The 22,316-nt window shown below is 48.4% G+C and overlaps 3 protein-coding genes across 8 annotated transcripts in view; 1 reads left to right on the top strand and 2 right to left on the bottom strand.

Annotated features, from left to right (window-relative positions):
• LOC138123153 (sodium channel protein 60E-like) overlaps positions 1–21,435 on the top strand; it is a 61,602-nt gene extending 40,167 nt beyond the window's left edge. Inside the window, exons 2-27 of one of the 6 annotated variants that reach the window (XM_069037710.1) lie at positions 3,812–4,020; positions 5,543–5,763; positions 9,309–9,492; positions 10,410–10,767; positions 11,004–11,642; positions 11,697–11,841; positions 12,422–12,639; positions 12,694–12,864; positions 12,918–13,111; positions 13,316–13,421; positions 13,477–13,602; positions 13,674–13,754; positions 14,216–14,390; positions 14,786–14,907; positions 14,956–15,133; positions 15,190–15,493; positions 15,545–15,860; positions 16,382–16,657; positions 16,712–16,816; positions 16,866–17,057; positions 17,104–17,392; positions 17,448–18,117; positions 18,175–18,394; positions 18,448–18,587; positions 18,642–18,921; positions 19,018–21,435. In XM_069037710.1, coding sequence (XP_068893811.1) covers positions 3,812–4,020; positions 5,543–5,763; positions 9,309–9,492; positions 10,410–10,767; positions 11,004–11,642; positions 11,697–11,841; positions 12,422–12,639; positions 12,694–12,864; positions 12,918–13,111; positions 13,316–13,421; positions 13,477–13,602; positions 13,674–13,754; positions 14,216–14,390; positions 14,786–14,907; positions 14,956–15,133; positions 15,190–15,493; positions 15,545–15,860; positions 16,382–16,657; positions 16,712–16,816; positions 16,866–17,057; positions 17,104–17,392; positions 17,448–18,117; positions 18,175–18,394; positions 18,448–18,587; positions 18,642–18,921; positions 19,018–19,464 — 6,366 coding nt within the window. In that variant the 3' untranslated portion in view covers positions 19,465–21,435. Of the gene's footprint in view, positions 1–3,811; positions 4,021–5,542; positions 5,764–9,308; positions 9,493–10,409; positions 10,768–11,003; positions 11,842–12,421; positions 12,640–12,693; positions 12,865–12,917; positions 13,112–13,315; positions 13,422–13,476; positions 13,603–13,673; positions 13,755–14,215; positions 14,391–14,785; positions 14,908–14,955; positions 15,134–15,189; positions 15,494–15,544; positions 15,861–16,381; positions 16,658–16,711; positions 16,817–16,865; positions 17,058–17,103; positions 17,393–17,447; positions 18,118–18,174; positions 18,395–18,447; positions 18,588–18,641 lie in introns of all 6 variants that reach the window. The other 5 variants (XM_069037708.1, XM_069037711.1, XM_069037707.1 and 2 more) reach the window with 5 other exon arrangements.
• On the bottom strand, positions 7,838–9,016 carry LOC138123173 (phospholipase A2 inhibitor beta-like). Its single transcript, XM_069037743.1, has one exon. It carries the CDS (start codon positions 8,982–8,984, stop codon positions 7,914–7,916), a length of 1,071 nt encoding a protein of 356 aa, XP_068893844.1. The 5' UTR covers positions 8,985–9,016; the 3' UTR covers positions 7,838–7,913.
• ND-18 (NADH:ubiquinone oxidoreductase subunit 18) lies at positions 21,427–22,271 on the bottom strand. The gene is made up of 4 exons (XM_069037747.1): positions 22,115–22,271; positions 21,905–22,067; positions 21,682–21,857; positions 21,427–21,632 (listed from the first exon to the last, which is right to left on the bottom strand). Exons 1-4 carry the CDS (start codon positions 22,168–22,170, stop codon positions 21,452–21,454), a joined length of 576 nt encoding a protein of 191 aa, XP_068893848.1. The 5' UTR covers positions 22,171–22,271; the 3' UTR covers positions 21,427–21,451.
• Between the last annotated feature and the right edge of the window lie 45 nt (positions 22,272–22,316).

The raw sequence follows: 22,316 nt of genomic DNA on the forward strand, positions 1-22,316 counted from the left end.
CGTCCCCTTCTCGAGTTTATGCCCTTTTTCATCGATGTTTTACGGCAATTACTTTCGTTTACCGCCGAACGCCGCTTAAGAAACACGTGTCGGAGTGTCAGAGGAGACGCGAGGATGATGCCGAGTTTATGGAGGCTTCGCAGGGCTGACAACTTAAATTCTTGGCTCTACAAGGGCTCCACGACCGTCAGGCGCACTTAAAACCAAATTTATACCCCTTTTCAACCATCACCGGTAGCAATGATGACAACTAAAACAACAGACAATTTCTGAGTAGATTCCATGGTACAGGTGATCAAGAAGGACTTGTTGTGTTGGCAATACAATTAAGAACATTTTTTATTTGGCTATTTGCACTGCAATCGGATATGTTTTGTTACTTCATTTGACAGATATATGACGTAACATTAACAACGACAAAATGGTAGGTTATGAGACAAATATCATTACAAATTTCAATTTTGGAGATTTTGAGTTGTTCTTTGGTGTTTTCATGATTTTTCTACAAATTCATTCCTCCGTTTTCATTTTTGATACTTTGTGATAGGTAAAATATATTAAAAGTTGTTGAAAACAGCACTAAACAACCAGGTTTGGACTGTCTTTAGGTGCGTTCTGTTGGTGCAATAAATAAATCCACTGGTAGCAGAAGTTAGGGCTGTCGAAAGAACGGCTAGCAGCGGTTTCTCGGACAAACGTCAAACGTCATCGTAGATTTTCGATTAATTTCCTCAATTCACTATAATTTCTGATCCTAACCTCAACTCCCAGCACAGAACACCAACACCTAATTCCGTTAGCCCCATAGACATTAGTTCGTTCCGTTCTGTGACAGATTGCCTCAGTTTCGCGCGCAAACCAATCTTCCTACTAACGCTACGATCAAGGAGGTTAAAGTAACCTCCTTGGCTACGATGTTTAAACATGGTTTGAATAGTGGGAAGATTCAGAAAATGTTGATGCAATAGAACGCCAAATTTTGAACTACCGGTTTCAGTAGATTTATTTTATGCACCGAAAGAACGCACCTTTTCTTTCTGCCTAGATTTTGTTTCGGCAATGCCACGTAAGGTCAATGCCCTTACACGCTAATAAAAAATTTGTTAATGTTTTTTACGAATAATGGTCCGTTTCTGCCAGTGGCTGCTGTTCAAGAAAGAGTTGCTTAGCTTTTCTTTGGCATCATACGGCGGAAATTTCAAGCAAAATTAAGTAAAACAGAAAACCTAACCTAAAAATTTGACGTCACTAATGTAATAAACGTACAACTCGCGTCTTGCTCTAATCTCACGTGCTAAAGCGAGATGTATAGTGGGACGCGCTTAATACAATACCTACAAGAATTCAATGGCTCGTTTTACGTTTTACATTATGTTGAAAAGAGATAGCAGTATAGCAGTTGTTCTGTTTTTTAATTGATACATCGGACTATAATTAAAAAATGATCTTGAGAAAGAAATTAAATTTGAAATACAGAACAATTGTTTTCACTGTCAAGCTGTCAACTGTCAACTAGCAAAAGTACTCCAGTTGTAGCATTTAAAAATAAAATTCAGTATTACCAACTCAAACAGTCCTTCTTGATCACCCTTCGAGGGCAAATCGCGTCCAGCACCGAGAAAATCACAGCGAATCGTTGCTTTTCCTTCGTGTATTATTGAACTCTCTGACCGAAGTTTTTTCAACGTCATCAATCAACCCATTGAAAAATTAACGACTTCGACGTAAACATGAACCGCCAAAACCGTCACGTCTTGTCCGGGGGTCGTTTCTTCCTCCATGCCGACCAAGAATCGATGTGAAGTCGCAGTCCATGCTAAATTTACATTTCGGGGGGCGGCGATTCGCCGTCACGCCAACTGCATATCAAACGCCGGAACGAAAACGACCCCGTTCCTGCCGAATCTATCAACCACCGGTGGTGTTTTTTATATAAACGTCAAGATGCGCCACGCTAATTGCGATTTAGCCTGGTTATTTTTTTTTATGAAACTAGCCAGATGCGGCTCCCAGTCGATAAAGTCGGCTTTTTATGTCGGTTATGAAAAATTCGTTTTATGGCGGCCATTAGCAATAAACGTATCCGAGTTCGGGATAATTCAGCAGGGTGGTTAAGTGGACGAAGAGTTGGGTTTCTTTTCCAGGAACGTATAAAACCTATCGTCTTTTTGCTGGTGGAGTCGCGCTATCCTGGAGCTCCGTCGGAGGCAACACCTTTTCTTGACGTTTTATTGAACCGTCACTATTGACTGGCTACGTTTCGATTCCTGACACATATTTCTGAATTTTCAGTGTATTTGTTTCTGTTTCGACGAGGGGAACGCGCTGGTACAAAAAGTTGCATCTCTTCGAGCGAGAATCGTACAAACTCGAAACGTTATTTTCACGTTGATTTTCCGTTGATCTCCGTTCTGACAGGCCACGTTCCCACCGAAACTGTTCACAACGCTGCTGCTGCTGGGAAGTCGAAAATCTAGTAGCCCAACTGACGTAGCGCCGCTGGTTCCAAAACAACGCTAATTCAACCGACGGACGTAAAAGAGATTACTCGAGTCACAGTGAAAATTTGTGTTTCTACGAACGTTGTAATTACGTTTTCGAGCAACTGGATGTTGTTTAGATGTGAAAATCTCGTACTGGAGTTGAGTAGAGTAGTTTCTGTAAGAAGCGAGCGTTGATTAGAGGTTGTTGTGCGACATGACATCGTCTGGAGGCAATTTTCACGGCCTAGTGCATCTCGGTTTTGTTTCCAATCTCCGTGTATATCCAGCTGCGAGGGGAGCGCCGCCTCCTCGGGGTTTGTTTACATTAATTAAAGAAACTTGGAGCATGCGAAGCGAGCCGACTCGGCAAATGAAAATTTTTCTCTTCGGTACACATCAACAAGTTTCCGACGGGGCTGTCATGTCGGTTCGCCGGCAAATTACGTAATCTAATCGTTCCATCGTGGCGGCGGCGCCCAAAAAAGAGAACGGTTCTTTGTTGGCGGCGGTTCATTCACGCGTCACACCGTCCCCGATCGCCTAACGAGACAGCCAGGACGTGGCGTTGATGCGATCAATCGGTTTGATTAAAATCGGCCGGGGTATAATTGGGCCCGGGGGATCCGCCCTCGCTAATTCTTCGAGACGTCGACTACCAATCTGGGTAATGGTCGGGGGGCGGGAGATCCGCCAGCTGGAAGCTTTCATTCAAGAAAGCTAATTTCGGCGAGCATCGACGTTTCGTCCCCCGGAAAACGGCCAATCTTCACACGATTTACGACAGGCCGAGACGATCTGATGAAAAATTTGGGGTGGCTTCACGGCCGCCTGCATAATTAACGCGAGAACACCCTTGCGGACGCAAAAATTTGCAAAATTTACAACGCCACCCCCATACCGACGTCCGTAAAACTCGACCGAAATCTTTGATTCAGACGCGGGGGCAAGATTTACGGCTCGGAATTTAACGGCGGCGGCGAGTCTCGCCGGTGTCCAAGAATGGTTGAAATGGTTTTTGGGGGGCCGCGGTGGGGTTGACCGATCGTCGATTTTGTTCGGGGAAAAACTCAATTGTGGAGTGGCGGAACGAGAGACCGCGAGATTACGTCGGTCGGCTTACTTCCAGCCCCCAGACAATAACAAAGGAAGATTATTTTTCCGCAAAATGGAATGTTTGCGTTTTGCCAAGCTAAAATCAATATGGCCGCGTATTTACCTTGTCGAAAAAAATTCAAGCGGATTCGGGCGAAATTTTCCACGTGTTTGCATCGTTCCGAATCAAAATCGACAAGCGATCGTATTTATTGTGTTTGTTTTCTTGGTTGCAGACCTTCTGCGTGGTCTCCAAGAGGTTTCGCAAGAACTACATCCATCGATTCACAGCCACCAGTTCGTTCTTCTTCTTCAGTCCGTTCAGTTCTGTTAGAAAAGCGTGCATATACTTGTGCACCAACCAGTACTTCGATTATTTAGTTATGGCCACTATTTTGCTCAACTGCGTCTTCCTTGCCATGGCGGAAACTATTGAAGAAGCCGAGTGAGTATGCCAAAGCTTGAACTGCAACGCGCGGCGCGCAGCAACATACGCCCCCCGTTCCACCCCCGTCGCATCGCAGTTGCAGAATATTTTTTGCATTATTCAGGCCTCAAATCTCATTTGCTCCGTCGTGCACATCCATAATACTCGTAGATAAGTTGCGTACAATAAAATTGATACAAATCACGAGCTCGCTGCCGTTTCCCCTTTTATGCGCGTCCGTGAACAAGCCCGTTTGTTTTTATCGCATTATGGCGCGGCCGAAAGATCGCTCGGTCGCGTTATCGTCGGTCGCCATCTCCTGGTGGAGGAGAGCCCAAACAAACGATCGGTTTCCATTGTTTACTTATCAGACTAACCTGAACAAACACGCGCGTCGTGCCCCACGAAAAACGATGAACGGCCGTCGTCATCGAACTGCAAGATCCCGGGGATCGCGATTGTGCGTGTGTGCGTCCGGGCTCTTTGTAATTCCGGAGGCATCCCGGAAAGCGGATTGAATACGGTCACGGTGCGGGGTAAATTGCCGAGCCGCATGATGTTATTGTTGTTGAAATATTTAAGCCGCAAAGGGGGATGATTTTTCATAATATTTACGCGCGCGCGAGCCGACGACCGGACCGACGAGCGTTTCCCGGAGGCGGACGTGCGCGTCCCACTTTTTGAAATAAAAATGAGAGCCGTTGCGGTTGGTTTGAATTCTGGACGACCCTCGCGGATGGAATTTCCATCGTCCCGACGATCAAGACCGAATTTGGAGTTGCCCGTGCGGGGCAAAAAATTATCTTACGAAGTGCCACGGAGGGGTCAAAATTATTTTTTTTGTGTTTGCCTTGACCTGTCCGCATCCGGAGCAGGTGGCTCCGTCACACGCAGACTTCCCCTGAACAAAAAGCGGAAAACAGAGCCGAGGGCAGAGATAAGATGAAGAATGTAATGAGATTCGCCCACCCCCCACGCAATCCGCGACCACTTCTAGCGACGACACTCCTCTGTTTATTTCCGAGAAGAGCAGACTTTTTTCGAGTGCATTTCCTATTTAATTAAGGCGACGTAGTTGCGAATTACGCAGATCACCGATGACACTTTGCCTTCGCGAACAAACAAATGTTTCAACAACCGCATTCATTATCATTTCTTATTACACGAATAAAATCAAGCCGGTTCCAGCCTTGACTGGTTTAATTGTTAAATCGATGACGACTGTCGATAAAAGTTCATTGTTGAACCTGGGGGATTGCGGGGGTCGAGGTACGACCGCTCGTTACCCATTCACGGGGTGATTACGCCGGCATGGGAGGATTAAGGGCCAACCCTTCCAGCTCGAATTCGACCGGGGCCGTAAATAATTCGCCAGCGAGCGGCCCGGGGGTGTCGAACCGGACCGCGTCTTCGGTTTGTCGATAGAGTACGTTCAAATCGAGAAGTACACATCACGTGGTGTCCAACACGACTAGTTACTACGTAAATCGTAGGACCGCCCATGTACTTCTCGGCCCACTAACCGCACGCCTTGTTCCAGGTATATTTTTTTAGCCATATATACGGCTGAAATGATAATAAAGGGCATCGCTAAGGGTTTTATACTGAACAAGTACACATATCTGAGGAATCCGTGGAACTGGTTGGACTTCGTCGTCATCACCAGCGGTTACGCCACCATCGGGATGGAAGTGGGAAACCTGGCCGGATTGAGGACGTTCCGCGTCCTGCGCGCCCTCAAAACCATCTCCATTCTCCCAGGTGAGGCTTTCGCACGGTTTCCCCCACGTTGTCCCCCGAACAAAACACTACACGAGATGGAATTGCCAAATAAAAGGGGAAGAAAAATGACGGCGATAAACGTAATTTATCGGAGGGAAATTATGTTCTGTCGGGCGATTTTTCTCCCCCTTTGTGCGGCGGTTGTCGAAGCGGAGCCATCCCGCGGTCAGCTTTACAACTATCATGATGGGTAATTATGCGATCGAAATCGTGATTTTACGACGACTAAAGTTTTTATGGGGCGATAAAAATTAATCGGCCGAGCTACAGGTGCACCAAGGGCGTAAAAACACAATCAGGAGGAAAATGCGGAAAATACATATACATGTCGTGCACGTAACGGTTGTGTAAACGTGCAAAACGGCAACCGAATCTGTTTTCGGTTTCGCGGGTGTTTTCATATGGAAATAATTTTCACATTTCTCTGGAAATGACACGATGGAAGCGTCGGAGCTGCAGCGACGTCTCTCTTGGAAGTGCAGCGACCGCTTTGATCTGTCGAGACGTGCAAAGTTCGTCTGTCTGTCGTCATCCCGGCAAAAAGGATATCGTGTGAATACTTTACGAGCGACCTCCGTAGATCGTTACACGCGATGTCACAGCAGAGGACCCATTTAAAATGCAAAACAAACGACACACGCGCAACAAGATCGAACGATAACTGACGAGTGTGATTGGCGCCCAACAACAATCAACAATTTATCCGACTCCCGATTGACGTATCGAACTAACCCAAACAAATTGAATCGTTCGCGAAACCGTCTGAGAGTTCGCCACCCACGCTCCAGCCCGCCGCACGCGATGCATCCCAACTAACCTTCGATATCCTCGCACGCGGACGCTGAAAAATCGCAAGCGCGACGAAAATAGGTAGGTGGCAATCGGTCAGTAGTGCTCTGCGCCCCGCGATGTTACGAAGCGGCGCATTCGTGATTTTGTTGATGCGCGCGAGCGGTTCGCTCGCGTGCCACGCGTTTCGACAGACGAACATGACGGTGGTGCCGGAGCTCGGGGAGCGGTACGCGGCGACGGTCACCGGTTGCATCCAAAGGACGGAGTTCGAAACCGTGGTCACCGAGATCTACGTCAAGAACCAGGCGGTGCCGCTGCTCGAGAGAGACGCGATACGACACATGCGACAGCTCACGACGGTCTCTCTGGAGAGGTGTCAGATAGCAACGGTGCAGCCGGCGGTGTTCAGGAACGTGCCGAGGCTGCGACGTGTCAGGCTGGCGTTCAACGAGTTCAAGAAAGTACCGAAAGGGACGTTTTCCACGCTGCCGCAGCTGGAAGTGTTGGAGCTGACCCACAACGAAATCGAGGAGGTCGAAGATGGAGCTTTCGGGAATTGCACCACTTTGAAAAAGGTTCGGGTGGGGTTCAACAACTTGGAGGTTTGGTCGGACAAGTGGTTCACCAATTCCACGAATGTGGAACTGATCGATTTTCAACACAACGCGATCAAGGTGCTGCCGAGGAGGGCCTTCGGACAACTGCAACAACTCGAGAACATTTGTTTTGATTATAACGAGCTGGAAGCGATCCACGATGAGGCTTTTGTGGGCATCGCGAGGTTGGAGTTTTTGGGGTTGAGGTACAACAAGCTGAAGTCCATCCAACCCACGGTTTTTTCCAACGGATTGACCATAACAAAGTTGATGCTGGACGCCAACTTTTTGAATTATCTACCGATGAGACTGATGGGGAGAATCGAGGTCAAGGAGATGAGCGTCTTCGGAAATCCGTGGAAATGTTCCTGTCTGGATCAGATCTACCGCTGGCTGCACGAGACAAACGGTACCATCAAAGTACTGGATTTTTGTTCCGGAAGAGATATCCCCGTCTGCTATTCCGGTTCCTCGCACGTTTGCAGAGACACAGTCGATGACGAGGGTACGGCGTCCTACTTAGAAACCTTGAAGAAATTAAAACCACCGCTGCACAAATTTTGTGCCAGGTTAGGCACCTGATTGTTGCTTTTTAAGTTTTTGTAATAAAAATACACCCAATCCAGCTTCTAGCTTCTACCTTGACAATCTTAACGAAACATGTATTGTATAAAAAAATTTATTAAAAGATATGTACAACAAAAACGGCGACAAAAGCTTCGCGCGCTTTTCAGTCTTCTTCTAATCCAGTCTGGCACAGTATTTATCTAACGGGGGATCGACCTTCCTCAGTTCATCTAGGTACCTTCTTGTGACGTCGTTGTCCACCATTTCCGTACAAGACGTGGAGAAAGTGGACGCAAAAGAACAAACAGGAACGGAACCTCCGACGCAGTTATCCGACCGCACAGCAGTGGCGTTCATTTCGTGCAACCAGAGGAGCACCCGGTCCAAACAGAGACACTTCCAGGGGTTCCCGTCCACCGTGAGTCGCTTGACGACCAGTGCTGCCAACACTTTCCGCGACAAAAAATTGAAATAGTTGGCGTCGATTGTCAAAGTGTCGATGATCATGTCTGTCGGAAACACTTTAGAATCCAGACTCTTCAACCTGTTGTACCTCAGACCCAAGTACTTGAGCTTTTGGAGTGTGGTAAACGCTTCGGGTTGGACAGTTTCAAGTTCGTTGTATTCGAAGTAGATCTCTTTGACGTTGGGAAGATCGTAAAAAGCGCGTCTGGGAAGACTTCTGATCTTGTTGCGCTGAAAATCGACAATTTCCAGATTGGTACTGTTGGTAAACCAGCGCGGGTCCCACTCCCGCAGCTCGTTGTGATCACAGAACACTTGCTTGAGCGTACTTATGCCCGCGAAAGCTCCCCTCTCGATCGTCTTGATCTTGTTCCTGTGAAACTTCAGTATTCCCAGTTTAGGGAGCGCGGAGAAGACCCCGTTTGGTACCTCTTCGAGCACTCCGCTCACGATCCGTACCGATTTGAGGTTAGGTACGTTCCGGAACGCCCCAGGTGCGACAACCTTGACCCCGCAGTTGTCGAAGGTGACGGTGTGGAGGTGCTTCATGTTCCTGACCGAGTCGCGTCCCAGTCGAGGGATGTTTTGGTGCTTGACGTACACTTCGACGACCGGATTCGGAAAGGCCACCCTCTCGATGCATCCCGTGATGGAGGTCTCGTAGCTGACGCCCCCGCTGGAGTAAACCGTCATCTTCACGTCCTCCAACGAAACGCACTTGGTCGAGAATGCACTTTTCGAAAAGAACAACAAGAACGTGCAGATCGAGAACAGGCGCATGTTTACAGTTGCAACAATGAAGTCGTACTATCGCGTGTGACGCGGCGGGTCGAGGTTGCGGTCAAACCGCGGGAAACCCGATTAAAACGGTACTCATTATTTGTGACGAGCATTCGGAGAAGTAAATAGATGGACTTTATGGACGTAACATATTTCTCGAAAGTGTAAAGACTCAATTTCCTGTTTGTGTTAATCTGCACCGGTGCCAAATTATCTCCTGTCGCGGGCGAATCCCCTTAAACCCGAGCTTCGCTCTATGACAGCCGTTGACGGTCCTTATCAGCACCGACTTAGCCCTCCTCTGATCCGCCTCTTTTGTTCCAGGTCTGAAAACCATCATCAACGCTCTACTCCATTCGTTCAAACAGCTCGCGGAAGTCATGACGTTAACCATTTTCTGTCTGATGGTGTTCGCATTATTCGCCTTGCAAGTGTACAAAGGGGAGCTGCGCAACAAGTGCGTCCTTAAAATGGACGACCACAACGCTACCTACGAGACCTGGTTCAAGTAATTGTCATTTTTACGTTTATTGTGCACGGTAGACATGATGATGGAGCGGAACCGTGGAGGCGAACATCTGTTCGTTTCGCGCGGTGAACTCGGAGGGACTTTGATTCGACTGATCGAACCGAATCGGTGGAGTTTTGCCTCGTTGGTGGCAAAAACGACTGAATAAACCGCACGAACGACGCGTTCACTTAAAACTTCCCACCGCAATGTCTTCACAATGAATGAATAGATTCCATTCCAGTGTACCTCAAGAGGGGAATTTTAATAAAAGGAATAGACCACGAATTGAGCCGCCCTCTCCTATAAAAGTCAATTTGGCGATTATTTTTTAAATATAACCCTCTGAACTAATATTTTCTCATTATTTGTATGTATTGTACTAACTTTAAAATACAGATCGATTAGCGAAACCGAAAGTTAGGTAAGAAGCTGTCTGTACTTTTGTCTCTTTATTTTCCATAATTATTTCCCGTGAAATACAAAAAAATCCTTCGTCATGTCACCCTAAAGAGTGTTTTGAGTCAATTCTGTTTCTCTGTTTGTGTCTTTTTCGAGGAAATCGAGGAAACGCGAAAAATTTTGACAGCTACTGTCACTATGACAGTTGACGGCCAAGTCGCGAACTAATTCAATCGTCATTCTTCATTTTGCTTCTCGATTTCGTCGCAGTCTGCAAAACCGTCCAGCGGAGGGAGTAATTTGAACTGATTGGCAATTAGCGTGTAAAATATGTCATCCCAATTTGTGCGATCAATTTCGATGTCGGCGACCGAAAAATTCCGCCCCTGTCGGATTTCAATTACGCTTGCCGCCACAGCGACCCCGCTGGGCGGTTTTAATTATTCCGCCGCCGATGATGGAGCGTGGGTCTCTTTTTGCGATCGGTCGGTCTGATCTGCGGTCTCTTCTTGTAGCTGGACGCACGACCGCGGCAACTGGTTGGTGCGCAACGAAACCGAGGAGCCCCTCTTGTGCGGCAACGTGACGGGCTCGAGACACTGCCCCTCGACGCACACGTGCATCTGCGTTGGCGAGAACCCCAACCACGGATACACGAGCTTCGATAACTTCCTATGGTCGATGCTCACCACCTTTCAGCTCATCACGCTCGACTATTGGGAGAACGTTTACAATATGGTGCTGTCATCGTGTGGTCCAATAAGTGTATCGTTTTTTACAGTGGTAGTTTTTTTCGGTTCGTTTTACCTTATTAACCTAATGTTGGCTGTGGTAGCGCTAAGTTACGAAGAGGAAGCGGAAATAACGCAGGAGGTGAGTTATGGCCGACACACTAATACGCCGGGGCTCTCGAGGCGGAAACGCCGCCCCCGGTCGTCTCAAAAATATACTTCTTGGGAGTCGTCTTCATTGGATCCCGAAACTCCGTTCGTTCCGAAAGTGGAAAAAATTTAGAGACGCGTTTGAGGAAAATCGATTTGTTTTGGGTCCATTTTCGTGGCGAACGGAGTGTGCGAGTGGCCCCGAATGACGCGCGCTTTGTGCCCCAGGAGCGCAAGAAAGAGCTCGTGGATCACCGCGAAGACTCGACGTTCAGCTTCGACCCCTCCAGTTTGAACGTGAAAAAACTGTCGAAACACAAGATCAAAAAGATCGACGCCCGGAAGGGCGTGCTGTTGTCGTCGTACACGCGGAAAAAAACCCGCCGGAGAAAACGCAACCGGAGCACCACCAACAACCCGACCAAGTCGCCGAGCGCGGCCGTCGAAGCCGCCAACGCCAAAGAGGAGGGCAAGGACTCGGCCAAGACCTCCCCGAAGGTGCCCAGGTCGGTCACGCCGAGCCCCAGTCCGAGTCCGCGTCACAGTCGCAGCTCGCCGCGGCCCCAGATGCTGCCGCTGCCCTTGCCGCCCCCGAAACACGTGCAGCTGTCGGACCCGCGCTGCCCCGACACTCTCCACCCTTCCAACACGCTCGGTAAGACAGTCCCGGAGCGGGATCGTGGTGTTGAGGGTGGTGTTGCAGCGCCCGCGAGGCCCGGGCTGAGCAGCCGGCAGGCCAGCAGCAACAGCGGAGAAGGCAACAACAGGGAGTCCTCGTTGGACGACTCGGGGGTGGTCGACGACCACGAGACCGAAGGGGACGCCACGTCGGAGGACGTCACCTCGCACGGACCCCAGCCGCCGAAGGTCGGTCTCGCGGCGACTCCTCCCCCTCTTGTTCATCGATCTTGTCTGTTGCAGCAAAGGATAGAGGTGACACCTGTTACGGTGGCTCTCAGCCCCAAGGAGATCAAGGTGATCAAGTGCAACGGCGTCGGCACTTGCAAGAAAAAGAAGCACATGTACACCCTCCCGCCGGACTATCTGTCGCACATCGTCGTCATCGGTGAGTGCACCCTTTAGATTTAATCCTCTTACGAAGAGAATTTTTAAGTAGCGCGTTTTGTTCGGGGGTGAGTTATGATCGCCGCTGTCGGGGATAATAACGCGCAATTTACTCGATACATTTTTCATTTCGTCTCGCTTTAACGCGAGCGAATTAATTTCGAGAGGAACGCTTCGGAGCCAGGCTCCGTGGGGCTCATTTGTTGTGTTTCGGTGCGTCGCTTTAATTCGTTTCGCGAGTTGAATAGCAAATTTGCAGATTTTGGAACATCACACGTCGACGCGCCGAACAAAACTTTTTTCCGAGCGACTAGCTCTTCGCAATTAGTTCGAGACCAATCCGAGCGTCAAAAATGACGTTTTTAGGCATCCGGCAAATTAAAAAGTAGAGTGGGTGGCGCTAGATTGTTCTGTAATTTTCTGGTGCCACCCCGAGAATTCAAACTATGCACGAAACCCGAAAAACTTAATTGTCTGCGTCCCCGTTGCGAACTTTACGAGCCCGAATTCGGTCATTCGAGGACCATTACCCCGCCACAATTCGATCCCATCAGGCGGTAATCAGGAGGAATCTCTTGCAGACGACCAGATCCTCGACCGAAACTGTTCCGGGTGCGAGCAATGCTGCATGGACTACGAGGGCTGGTTGCAGTTCCAGCAGGCCCTCTATCGGATAGTCCGCGACCCGCTGTTCGAGCTCGCCATCACGGTCTGCATCGTGCTCAACACCATGTTCCTAGCCATGGAGCACCACGGCATGAGCGACGACGTGCTCAGGGCTCTAGACGTAGGCAATAAAGTGAGTGGTGCGCGCGACGGTCGACTCGAGCCCCCTCACTGTCTTTCTTTCCAGGTTTTCACTTCCATTTTCACCTTCGAATGTTGTCTGAAGCTGATGGCACTCAGCAAAGAGTTTTTTTACTGCGGCTGGAACATCTTCGATCTGATCATCGTGTCGGCCAGCGTGCTGGACCTCATCTTCGAGCTGGTGGACGGTCTGTCGGTGCTGAGAGGGTTGCGTTTGGTGAGTGAAGGATCGCCGCCGGACCATTCCGATTCTTATCGAGTCGCTTCCAGTTGAGGGTGCTCAAGCTGGCCCAGTCCTGGATCACGATGAAAGTGCTGCTCAGCATCATAATTAGCACGATCGGCGCCCTGGGGAACCTGACTTTTGTCCTCGTCATCGTCATTTATATTTTCGCCGTGATAGGGATGCAGCTTTTCTCCAAGGACTACACTCCGGAGAAGTTCGCCCCCGATCCCGTTCCCAGGTAATTTCTGGGGTTCCGGGACGCCGTTTCATATTTAATCCGATGACAAAACGACAGGGACAAGGGTTTTACGAGGGTGGTGCTTTTTACGACTGATGAAATTGTTCAGTTGGGATAATTAAAAACGCAACGGGAGCTTCGGGGGCGGTGTTCTTTCGTTCGATTCGTGCTCCGCGAGGGATCGCTGAAATTATGTCGTTCCAGGTGGAATTTCACGGATTTTTTTCATTCGTTCATGATGATCTTTCGCATCCTGTGCGGCGAGTGGATCGAGCCGCTGTGGGACTGCATGAGGGCGGAGAGCACCGAGGTGAGGGTTGCGGTGATCTCCCTTCGATGACGACTAATTCTCGTTATCGTCCCAGGGTCCCGGCACGTGCCTCGCCGTTTTCCTTCCGACCTTGGTGATGGGAAATTTCATGGTGCTCAACTTGTTCTTGGCCCTGTTGCTCAACAGCTTCAACTCCGAAGAGCTCAAGACCAGAAAAGAGGTACCGAACCCTTGCACCGCGACCGCTCGCATGCCCATTTATGTTATTTTATGTTTCTTTCTTCTTCACAGGTTTATTATTTTTTGTCGACACACAGTTTATGTAGACCAGAACCGAACATTTTATGTTACCCACTAGAGGAACGGGGGCGGGTTCGTGGCCGATTTATGTTCCATTAACAGTTCTTTGTTGTCGTTTTATTTACGTGTGCATGCACTCTTCTCTCTCTAACATGGATAATCTCGCACAAATTTCTAAATCCCTGTGATATTGTCGTTTGCAAGCCAAATGTTATTTATGTCTTAATGTCCTAGGTAAGTAAATATCATTCTTGTTTATCTTCACACCTGCTTCGCTTCATTAAAAACAACAACGCCAGCACGACAGCCAAAACTAGACTAGTTGGTTGAATTAACAATTTAAAAAAAATATTAAAAAAAACACGAAAAACATGCATTTTCACTGTATCAAAAGTTATACCCACTTTGACACTCTCTTGAACCGGGATGTGCATATTAGACCATGAAACTTTTGAGGAGCTCGACAGAATGCATGTGTATAAAAAGTTGAGTTTGGAAAAATTTTCAAAACAAATGTCGGAAATGTTGAACAGGAAGTGGGGGATGAGTCGAAATTGGCTCAGAGTTTTGAGCGCATCCGGGACTTGGTAAGGAAAAGGCGCCAGCAGCGGATACAGGAGCAGCGGCAGAACGAGAACAACTCCAGGTTGGAGCAGATCGTGAGGGAAGTGATGCAAAGGCGAGCAGAGGAGGAGGCGTTCAAGACAGGTAATAAAATTACTCGGCGGGGAACGATCATTACCGATACGTCATCCGTTGCGACGAATTAGTCGCCTTGTCGGGAACAAAAGGATGAATTAGCATTTGCATGATCAAAGCCCTTCTCCGGGGCTGTTTAGGTTCGGGGATGATTCGGCGAATTTAAAGGGAACGGTCGTCCGAGCCAAGTTCGCAACTTGACCCGTTTCGATTTCCGATCAGGCCCGTCCTGTTGTTTGAAAAATGACAGTCATGTCTTGGGCAAACAAAGCGGTCCGGTCCGTCCATCGTAAATTTCCTTAATTCGACGCGATCCATGCGAATCTGTCCGTTCCACGGTCGCAATAACCTGTTGACAAGATTTATCGGCGGCGTCCAATCTGAACGCGACCCTTCTTCCGCAGGCATAACAACGAAAGCCATACAACAGACGGTGGTGGGATTTCCGCGCGACAAACGCAGCTACCAGGAGGCGATGAACAGGCCGATCTCCATCATCAGTTACGACCATCCACCGGACTATCAGGTAAGGGCGTCGCATTGTCTCTACGATCCAAACAATACCCTCCTCCAGACAATACAGGAAGGGGAGGACGATGTCAAGTTCACCAAGAGATACTCGACGTTGATCAACGGCAACTCCGAGGAGAGTGACGGCGCGGAGAGGGCGCGACTGATCGAGAACAAAAAGACTGACGTTAGGCTTTTGCAAAACATGTCTTCTGGCCGCGGCACCACCAACGACAGCAAAGGTAAGACGACGGATCGGGGGGCGCTCCGGTTTCGGAATACATCGGATCGTTCGCAGAGGAGAACACCGAGAGCGTCGAGCTGAAGAACATCGACAGGGGGACATCCGCGGACACCGAACACGACGAGGAGTCGGCTTTGTGTCCGGACTCGAGCAAGAACTGCAAACGGAAGGAGGACGACGACGACGACAGCCAGAAGCCGTGGCAGACTCTGGTGTCGTACGTCGACGAACTGACCGTCGGCGGCCGCAGGAACTCCAAGGGGCAATACATCGACGGCATGGGGAGCTTTCCGGGTTTCGGCAACAAGAAGCCGCCGAAAATACCGCCGAACTGTTTCCCTCACCACTGCTACCAACAGTAAACGCGACGGCCGCGACCACCCACGAGGTTCTCACGTTCGTCTTCCAGGTGTTCCTGTTTCAACGCCTGCATCAACACCGCCGTTGGCAGGAAGTGGACGAAGATACGACAGATGGTTCTGGGTGTGGTGGACACGCCCGCGTTCGAGTGGTTCATTCTGGTGTTGATTTTTGCATCCAGTGTGACTTTGTGCTTCGAAGACATTCATTTGGACGAAAGTCCCGACCTGAAGAGCGTCCTCTACTGGACGAATCTGGCGTTTTCGATCATCTTCATCATCGAAATGCTCCTCAAGTGGATCGCGTTGGGGTTTCATAAGTATTTTACCAGTTTCTGGACGCTGTTGGATTTTTTAATCGTCTTCGTAAGTTGACAAACAGGGAGGAGCGCGAACAAAGAGGATTCCAACTTAATCGAACGAGCTGTCGGCCGCAAAAAACAAAAACGTTATCTAGCTTGTTTTGACAATCGCATGAGTCAATCTAAGACTCGTCTTTCGTTTTTTGCGGCCGGTCGTTTCGTAAATTGATTTGATCGTGCGGTGTAATTAATGTACGAAACTGTTCTTTATCGTGCCCCTCCATTCCTTCACAAAAGGATATAGATCGCAGCGGGGCTGTTTAACTTTAGCGATTACGCCGTTTACGGACACGCCGAAAACAGACTGGATAATTTGACGTGCTGACAAAGTCCGCATCAACAAATTCGAATAATTAATCCCAGTTATTGTTATGAAATTTAATCGGAATCTGTTCACAATACAGCTTCCATTCCTCCACTGCTGCTTTGCAGGATTGGGACGCGCCGCACATACGAGCAATAACCACAACGAAAACACTAAAATTTCTCGTTCGTGCAAAAATAGTAAGTTCGACCCACTTCTAGGTCTCCCTCTTCAGTTTGTTGATCGAGGAGAACGAGAACTTGCGAGTTTTGCGTTCTTTACGGACTTTACGCGCCCTCCGACCCTTGCGCGCCATCAGTCGATGGCAAGGAATGAGAATCGTGGTGAACGCTCTGATGTACGCGATTCCCAGCATCTTCAACGTTCTTCTCGTCTGCTTGGTCTTCTGGTTGATTTTCTCCATAATGGGTGTGCAGTTTTTCCGAGGAAAATTCTACAAATGTCTGGACCAATTCGGCGAGATGTTGCCGACGAACGTAAGAAAAAGTCTTCCCTCGTGTCGGATCCAAAATTTAAACTCAACTTTCTAGATCGTCGACACCCGACAGGATTGCATCAGAGAGAATTACACTTGGATCAACTCGAAGATATCCTTCGACCACGTCGGCATCGCCTATCTCGCTCTGTTCCAAGTGGTAAGTTTGGGTGCGAGGCGGCGGGCGCAAGTTAATCTTTGATTTGAAGGCCACCTTCGAGGGTTGGATGGAAGTGATGGCGGACGCGGTGGACGCCCGGGGGGTCGACTTGCAGCCCCAGCGCGAGGCCAACCTCTACGCTTATATTTATTTCGTGATTTTCATAGTGTGCGGTTCTTTTTTTACTTTGAACCTGTTCATCGGAGTCATCATCGACAACTTCAACATGCTGAAGAAGAAGGTGAGGCGAGGGTCGAGTCGTGACGTGTCTAGATTGTGCGTTTCAGTACGAGGGCGGCGTCCTCGAGATGTTCCTCACCGAAAGCCAGAAGCACTACTACACGGCGATGAAAAAGCTCGGCAGGAAGAAGCCCCAGAAGGTGATCAAGCGTCCGATGAACCAATTCCTGGCCATGTTCTACGACTTGTCGAACTCGCGCCGCTTCGAAATAGCAATATTCGTGTTGATTTTCCTCAACATGCTTTCGATGGGGATCGAACACTACGATCAGCCCCACGCCGTGTTCTTTATCTTAGAAGTTAGTAACGCGTTTTTCACCACAGTATTCGGTTTAGGTGAGGTCGGAAAGGCGGGGTTGCGTTCTTTGATTCGACAGTTGCGATTTTCCAGAGGCCATCGTCAAGATCATAGGACTGAGGTATCACTACTTCACGGTTCCCTGGAACGTGTTCGATTTTTTACTAGTGTTGGCTTCCATCCTCGGCATCCTGATGGAAGACATCATGATCGACTTCCCCGTGTCGCCGACGCTGCTCCGGGTGGTCAGAGTGTTCAGGATAGGACGCATCTTGCGTCTGATCAAGGCCGCCAAGGGCATCAGGAAGTTGCTGTTCGCTCTGGTGGTGTCCCTGCCGGCTCTCTTCAACATCGGAGCTCTCCTAGCGTTGATCACCTTCATCTACGCCATCATCGGGATGTTCCTCTTCGGCCACGTCAAACAGCAAGGCGCTCTCGACGACATGGTCAACTTCCAGACGTTCGGAAGGTCGATGCACTTGCTCTTCAGACTGATAACTTCGGCCGGATGGAACGACGTGTTGGAGTCGCTGATGATCGAACCTCCGGAGTGCGATCCCCACTTTAGGAACCAGTCGAACGGCGACTGCGGGTACCCTCTCCTCTCCATCATCTACTTCACCAGCTTCATCATCATCAACTACATGATCGTCATCAACATGTACATCGCCATCATCCTTGAGAATTTCAACCAAGCTCATCAAGAAGAGGAGATCGGCATCGTCGAGGACGACTTGGAGATGTTCTACATCCGGTGGAGCAAGTAGGTGGTCTTTGAAGGGAGATCGAAGGACGGGTCCTGAGACTTGGTTGTTTTCAGATACGATCCTCACGCCGCTCAATTTATTCGATTTTCTCAACTTTCCGACTTCATCGCTTCTCTAGATCCCCCCTTAGGCATATCGAAGCCGAACACGGTGGCTTTAGTGAGCTTCAATTTGCCCATCGCGAAAGGCAATAAAATCCACTGTTTAGATATTCTTCACGCGTTAGTTAAGCACGTGCTCGGTCACGTGGAAGAGACTGATAACTTTAGACAGGTGAGATCTGGTGAACTCGCGCTTGCAAGATGAACGAGCGGTATCTTTTCCAGTTGCAAGAGCAAATGGACATCAAGTTCAAGAAGCAGTTTCCGACGCGGAAAGAGTTGGAAATCGTGTCGTCGACGAGGATTTGGAAGCGACAAGACAAGGCCGCCAGGCTGATCCAGAAAACCTTCCGGGAATACGTCAAGTAGGTGATCGGAAGCGGTGGGGAGATGAAGGTGGTTGACGAAGTGAGTTGCAGGCGGAAAAGGGAGCGGGAGCGGGTGCAGGAGGAGGTGGACGAGATGACGCAGACGTCGTCGCCGGGCGGGGGCTGGCAGGGCCGGCTGTCCGCTTTCCTGCATGTGCATCGAGGGAGTCGCGCCTCTTCTCGCAAGTCCTCTAGGGCCTCTGACGCGAGCGATCTCAGCGAATTGGGCGGACCGTGGTTGAACTTGCCGCTGCTGTTGCTCTCGAGCGCCACCAACATGGACCCAGAGGAGCTGGACCTGACGCGCGACGCCGCCGATGTCAGCATAAAGGTAAGCGGGGCGACGCCCGAGGCCACGACGCCCGCGTTGGCTCAGCCGACGCGTCGTCGGAGCATCTACAACTTCCCGTTCTTCCTCCGGCACCAGGACGCGGTGGAGACGCCCGACGAGACGGCGTCGCCGCCGGCGTCCAAGCGCTCGACGCAATCGCTCCACCCGGCGATGGCCGAGGACCCCAAGCCGAAGCGGGGCAGCATCATCAGAAGAAAACGGGTAGGTTCGGTCAAAGCCAGGCCGACCGGGGGTGGCATCACCCCCGCCCAGAGGGCAGAATCGGAGCCATTAAACGGTGCGGACGTTAGTATTTTAGTGACGGAGGCCTCGCCAGAAGCACCCATCCTTAAGCCGCCGCTGCAGCGGCAGCAGAGCGAGGCGACTGTTGTTCAAGTGTTAGTTCATAGGGAAAGTGAGGAGTACAACCAGGACGATGACGACGCCGCTCCCACCATACAAGTCACCGACGACTCTAGTGTCACGGACTTGGTTCAAGTCGTAACGGACTCTACGCCAAACAGTAACACCATAGACAGCTGATCTGAACTCGCACACACCGAACTATCGCAATAATTCAAAAAGTAGGTTTAGGAGCGGCGGCGGATCGGGCGGCGGCACGCGAACGGTTCCACTTGCACACGATCGCGATCATCGTCAACATTTCAACATTCCACAATCACCATCGCAGCACCTTCGACGACGTGTACACTCCAGAATTATTGTGCATTTTGTTCAAATTTTAAAGCTCCACAAAATCAAATCGATCATAAAAAGTAACACACGACGCACTCTCGTACATATCTACCACTGACACGGACCAATTAAACAAAAAATTAAAACGCCAACTGTCAATTCTTAAATGTATTGTTGCCAACACTTGCGAAAAAAATGTTGCCATCTTTGAAATTCAAAACACCCAAACCCTATTTTTCGGCCATCACAAAAGTGGAGCACGCAACGAAGAGTTAAATTGTCGGTCGGTGTAAAAGATAGTAAGTAACGTTAAGTCTCGATTGTCAAAGAACCGAACCGCTGCTGAACACCGCCCGGTCCGAGTCGCGTACATTTTTTATTTGATACAATTAGAGGTTAATTTTTTAAGATTATTGTAAAAAAAAATGATAAAGCGAATTAATTCTAATTCAAATGCTTTGGGCATATTGTACATAAATTATGAAAAACCAACAAAAAATATGCATTTTTTGAGACATGTAGATAGAGCATTTTAAACGAGTGATCCTGTTTCGTTTTTGCGAATCTGACAGTTTGTATAGTTAAGAAAATTAATCAATAACTTAACGTACAGGTTATTATTAAGTCAATTAACCTTATATTAAAAAAAACCTATGACTATATCTCTACAAAAAGAGACATCGTACAATCAGTAGCGAAAATAGCATCTAGTGTTAAGGATAATGTTAAAATAATATAGCATGGGAGATTTTCGTTGGCGTTATTTTATTAATCATCTAGAAGTCGATATTTAGAGAAGAAGTTGATGTAAATATATGTTGACAATATAATTGTACATTACTCAAAGGCCTACACAAAAAGACTACAGTTATTGTAACGCCTTTTCGTCCTCCACTTTAACAGCCTCAGTTCTCTTCTCTCTCTATCTCTTTGTCACTCTCTCATCGTTACATATCAGCCTGCAGAGACATTCCTCCTGTATGTACATAGGTGAGTCGTTCAGGTGGAGGAGCGAAAACGTAAAAACCGTAAAAACACAATTGTTATGATATTCGAATAAGATACTTGAAATGCTACAATTCTCGGTTGATTAGACGCACCACCCAGTCCCACGATTCTCGATTCCTCGCACTTTTATTAGTTGGAAACGAAACTTGTTCTTCCTAAAATTCTTCTTTGACGAATGTCCAAAATTCAGCTTTCGTTCGCTTGACATGACAAAAATGACGCTAATCAGGGGGCCAGACGTGTGCATTGTAATAGTCGATCAAGTAGTGTACATAAAATAACATAATAAATAAAACCGATCATGTAGAGAATTAGTCTGTCTTTAATGCTTGGAAATAAAATTATAACTTGTTTATACGAAAGATTTCTTCTTCCTTATTACATGCAAAAAGAAATTTTATTCATTGTGATATTGTGCATCAAAAGACGGGTCCCGGCGGGAGGAGCCCCGCGACGGCGGGTCCCTCCTCCCGCCGCGACTCTCATAAATTGTTACAAATCGTATTGTTGCATTTTATGAGGCAGATTTGAATAAAGTTTATTGCCAAAATATTTAATAAATGTATATAATCGCCAAAGTTATGAGGGGCTGCGTGTCAGAAACCTGTTTCCGCGCGCAGCTTTTGCTGTTTTGTTAGCTATTTATATTGCTAGTGATAACGTTTACCTAGATTGCCTTCATCAGATATTTTAAATATCATTGTTAATTTTAATATAGTAGCGGACAAACACTAGAGTAGACTTGTGTACAAATCTTTAAATTGTCAAAGTTATAGCTTTTAAATTAAAAATAAAACCAAATTAATCAAACTCTCTATTTAATCGACTACTTGGTGGAGACGCGCGTGCGCTTGTTCCACGAAAAATTCACTCCGTAACTCTTCGGCTTGAACGGCTTTTCGAACGAACTCTCTTGAACGTACCAGTCCCAACCGTTCTTCTCGCAATACTTGATGGCGTCTTCTTTCGACTCGAACTGGATCTTCATGTTGGACAGTGGGTCGCCACTAGTACAATTTTTGTTCAATCGATCCACGCCCAACCTCGCCAACTCACCTCGAGCACCACCCCATCAGCGGGTTCTCCCATCTCTCTCGCGTTTCAAAATCCATCTCCCAGTGACCGGTGTTGTCGGTGCCGCTCTGCATCGCGTTCTTCGCGGGCTCGTAAATGCGCACCAGGCGTTCTTTCACGTGCTCCTCGGGGACTCCCGTCACTGGCGAAATATCAGTCTAAAAATACACGTTGGGTTTGTTGCGTCAAATGAGCGGAGACTCACGGTCGCATCTACTGTTATGTAACCTTGCAATCTCTTGCGCTGTTCCACTTCTTCCGGGTTTAAAAGGGCCAAGTCGCTGATCTGGGGGGCTTCCTTTTGACCTCGGGATTTAGAAATGTCGTCGGTGCACCTACTCGATGTGGTAGAGATGCTCGCGAGAGACCTAAAAGTGAGGTTATAACGGTGAAAGAAACGCATCGAGACACTCGCCATTTCAAATTGGGGCACCTTTGAAGAGCCTTCGAACGTAAGATTATCGAAGCCATTGCAAAATGGCAAATTTAATCGACAACAGAATTTTGCTCGAACAGCTGATTGTTATGTCAACTGTCAAGCTATTGCCAACCGTAAGTTAAAAGTCACCAAATCGATTTTTTTCTGTGGTATCTAAATCGAGTTTTTATTCATAATT

The sequence above is a fragment of the Tenebrio molitor genome, chromosome 2 (genome assembly GCF_963966145.1).
Source record: "Tenebrio molitor chromosome 2, icTenMoli1.1, whole genome shotgun sequence".
Taxonomy (NCBI): Eukaryota; Metazoa; Arthropoda; class Insecta; order Coleoptera; family Tenebrionidae; genus Tenebrio; species Tenebrio molitor.

What these genes read in the sequence shown, in the direction of transcription:
- LOC138123173 (XM_069037743.1), bottom strand. Translation starts at nt 8,984, where the DNA reads ATGCGCCTGTTCTCGATCTGCACGTTCTTGTTGTTCTTTTCGAAAAGT.
- ND-18 (XM_069037747.1), bottom strand. Translation starts at nt 22,170, where the DNA reads ATGGCTTCGATAATCTTACGTTCGAAGGCTCTTCAAAGGTGCCCCAAT. An exon ending in ACATAACAGTAGATGCGACC is followed by an intron (nt 21,858 to 21,904) that starts GTGAGTCTCCGC and finishes GTGTATTTTTAG; the next exon opens with ACTGATATTTCGCCAGTGAC. An exon ending in CTGATGGGGTGGTGCTCGAG is followed by an intron (nt 21,633 to 21,681) that starts GTGAGTTGGCGA and finishes AAATTGTACTAG; the next exon opens with TGGCGACCCACTGTCCAACA.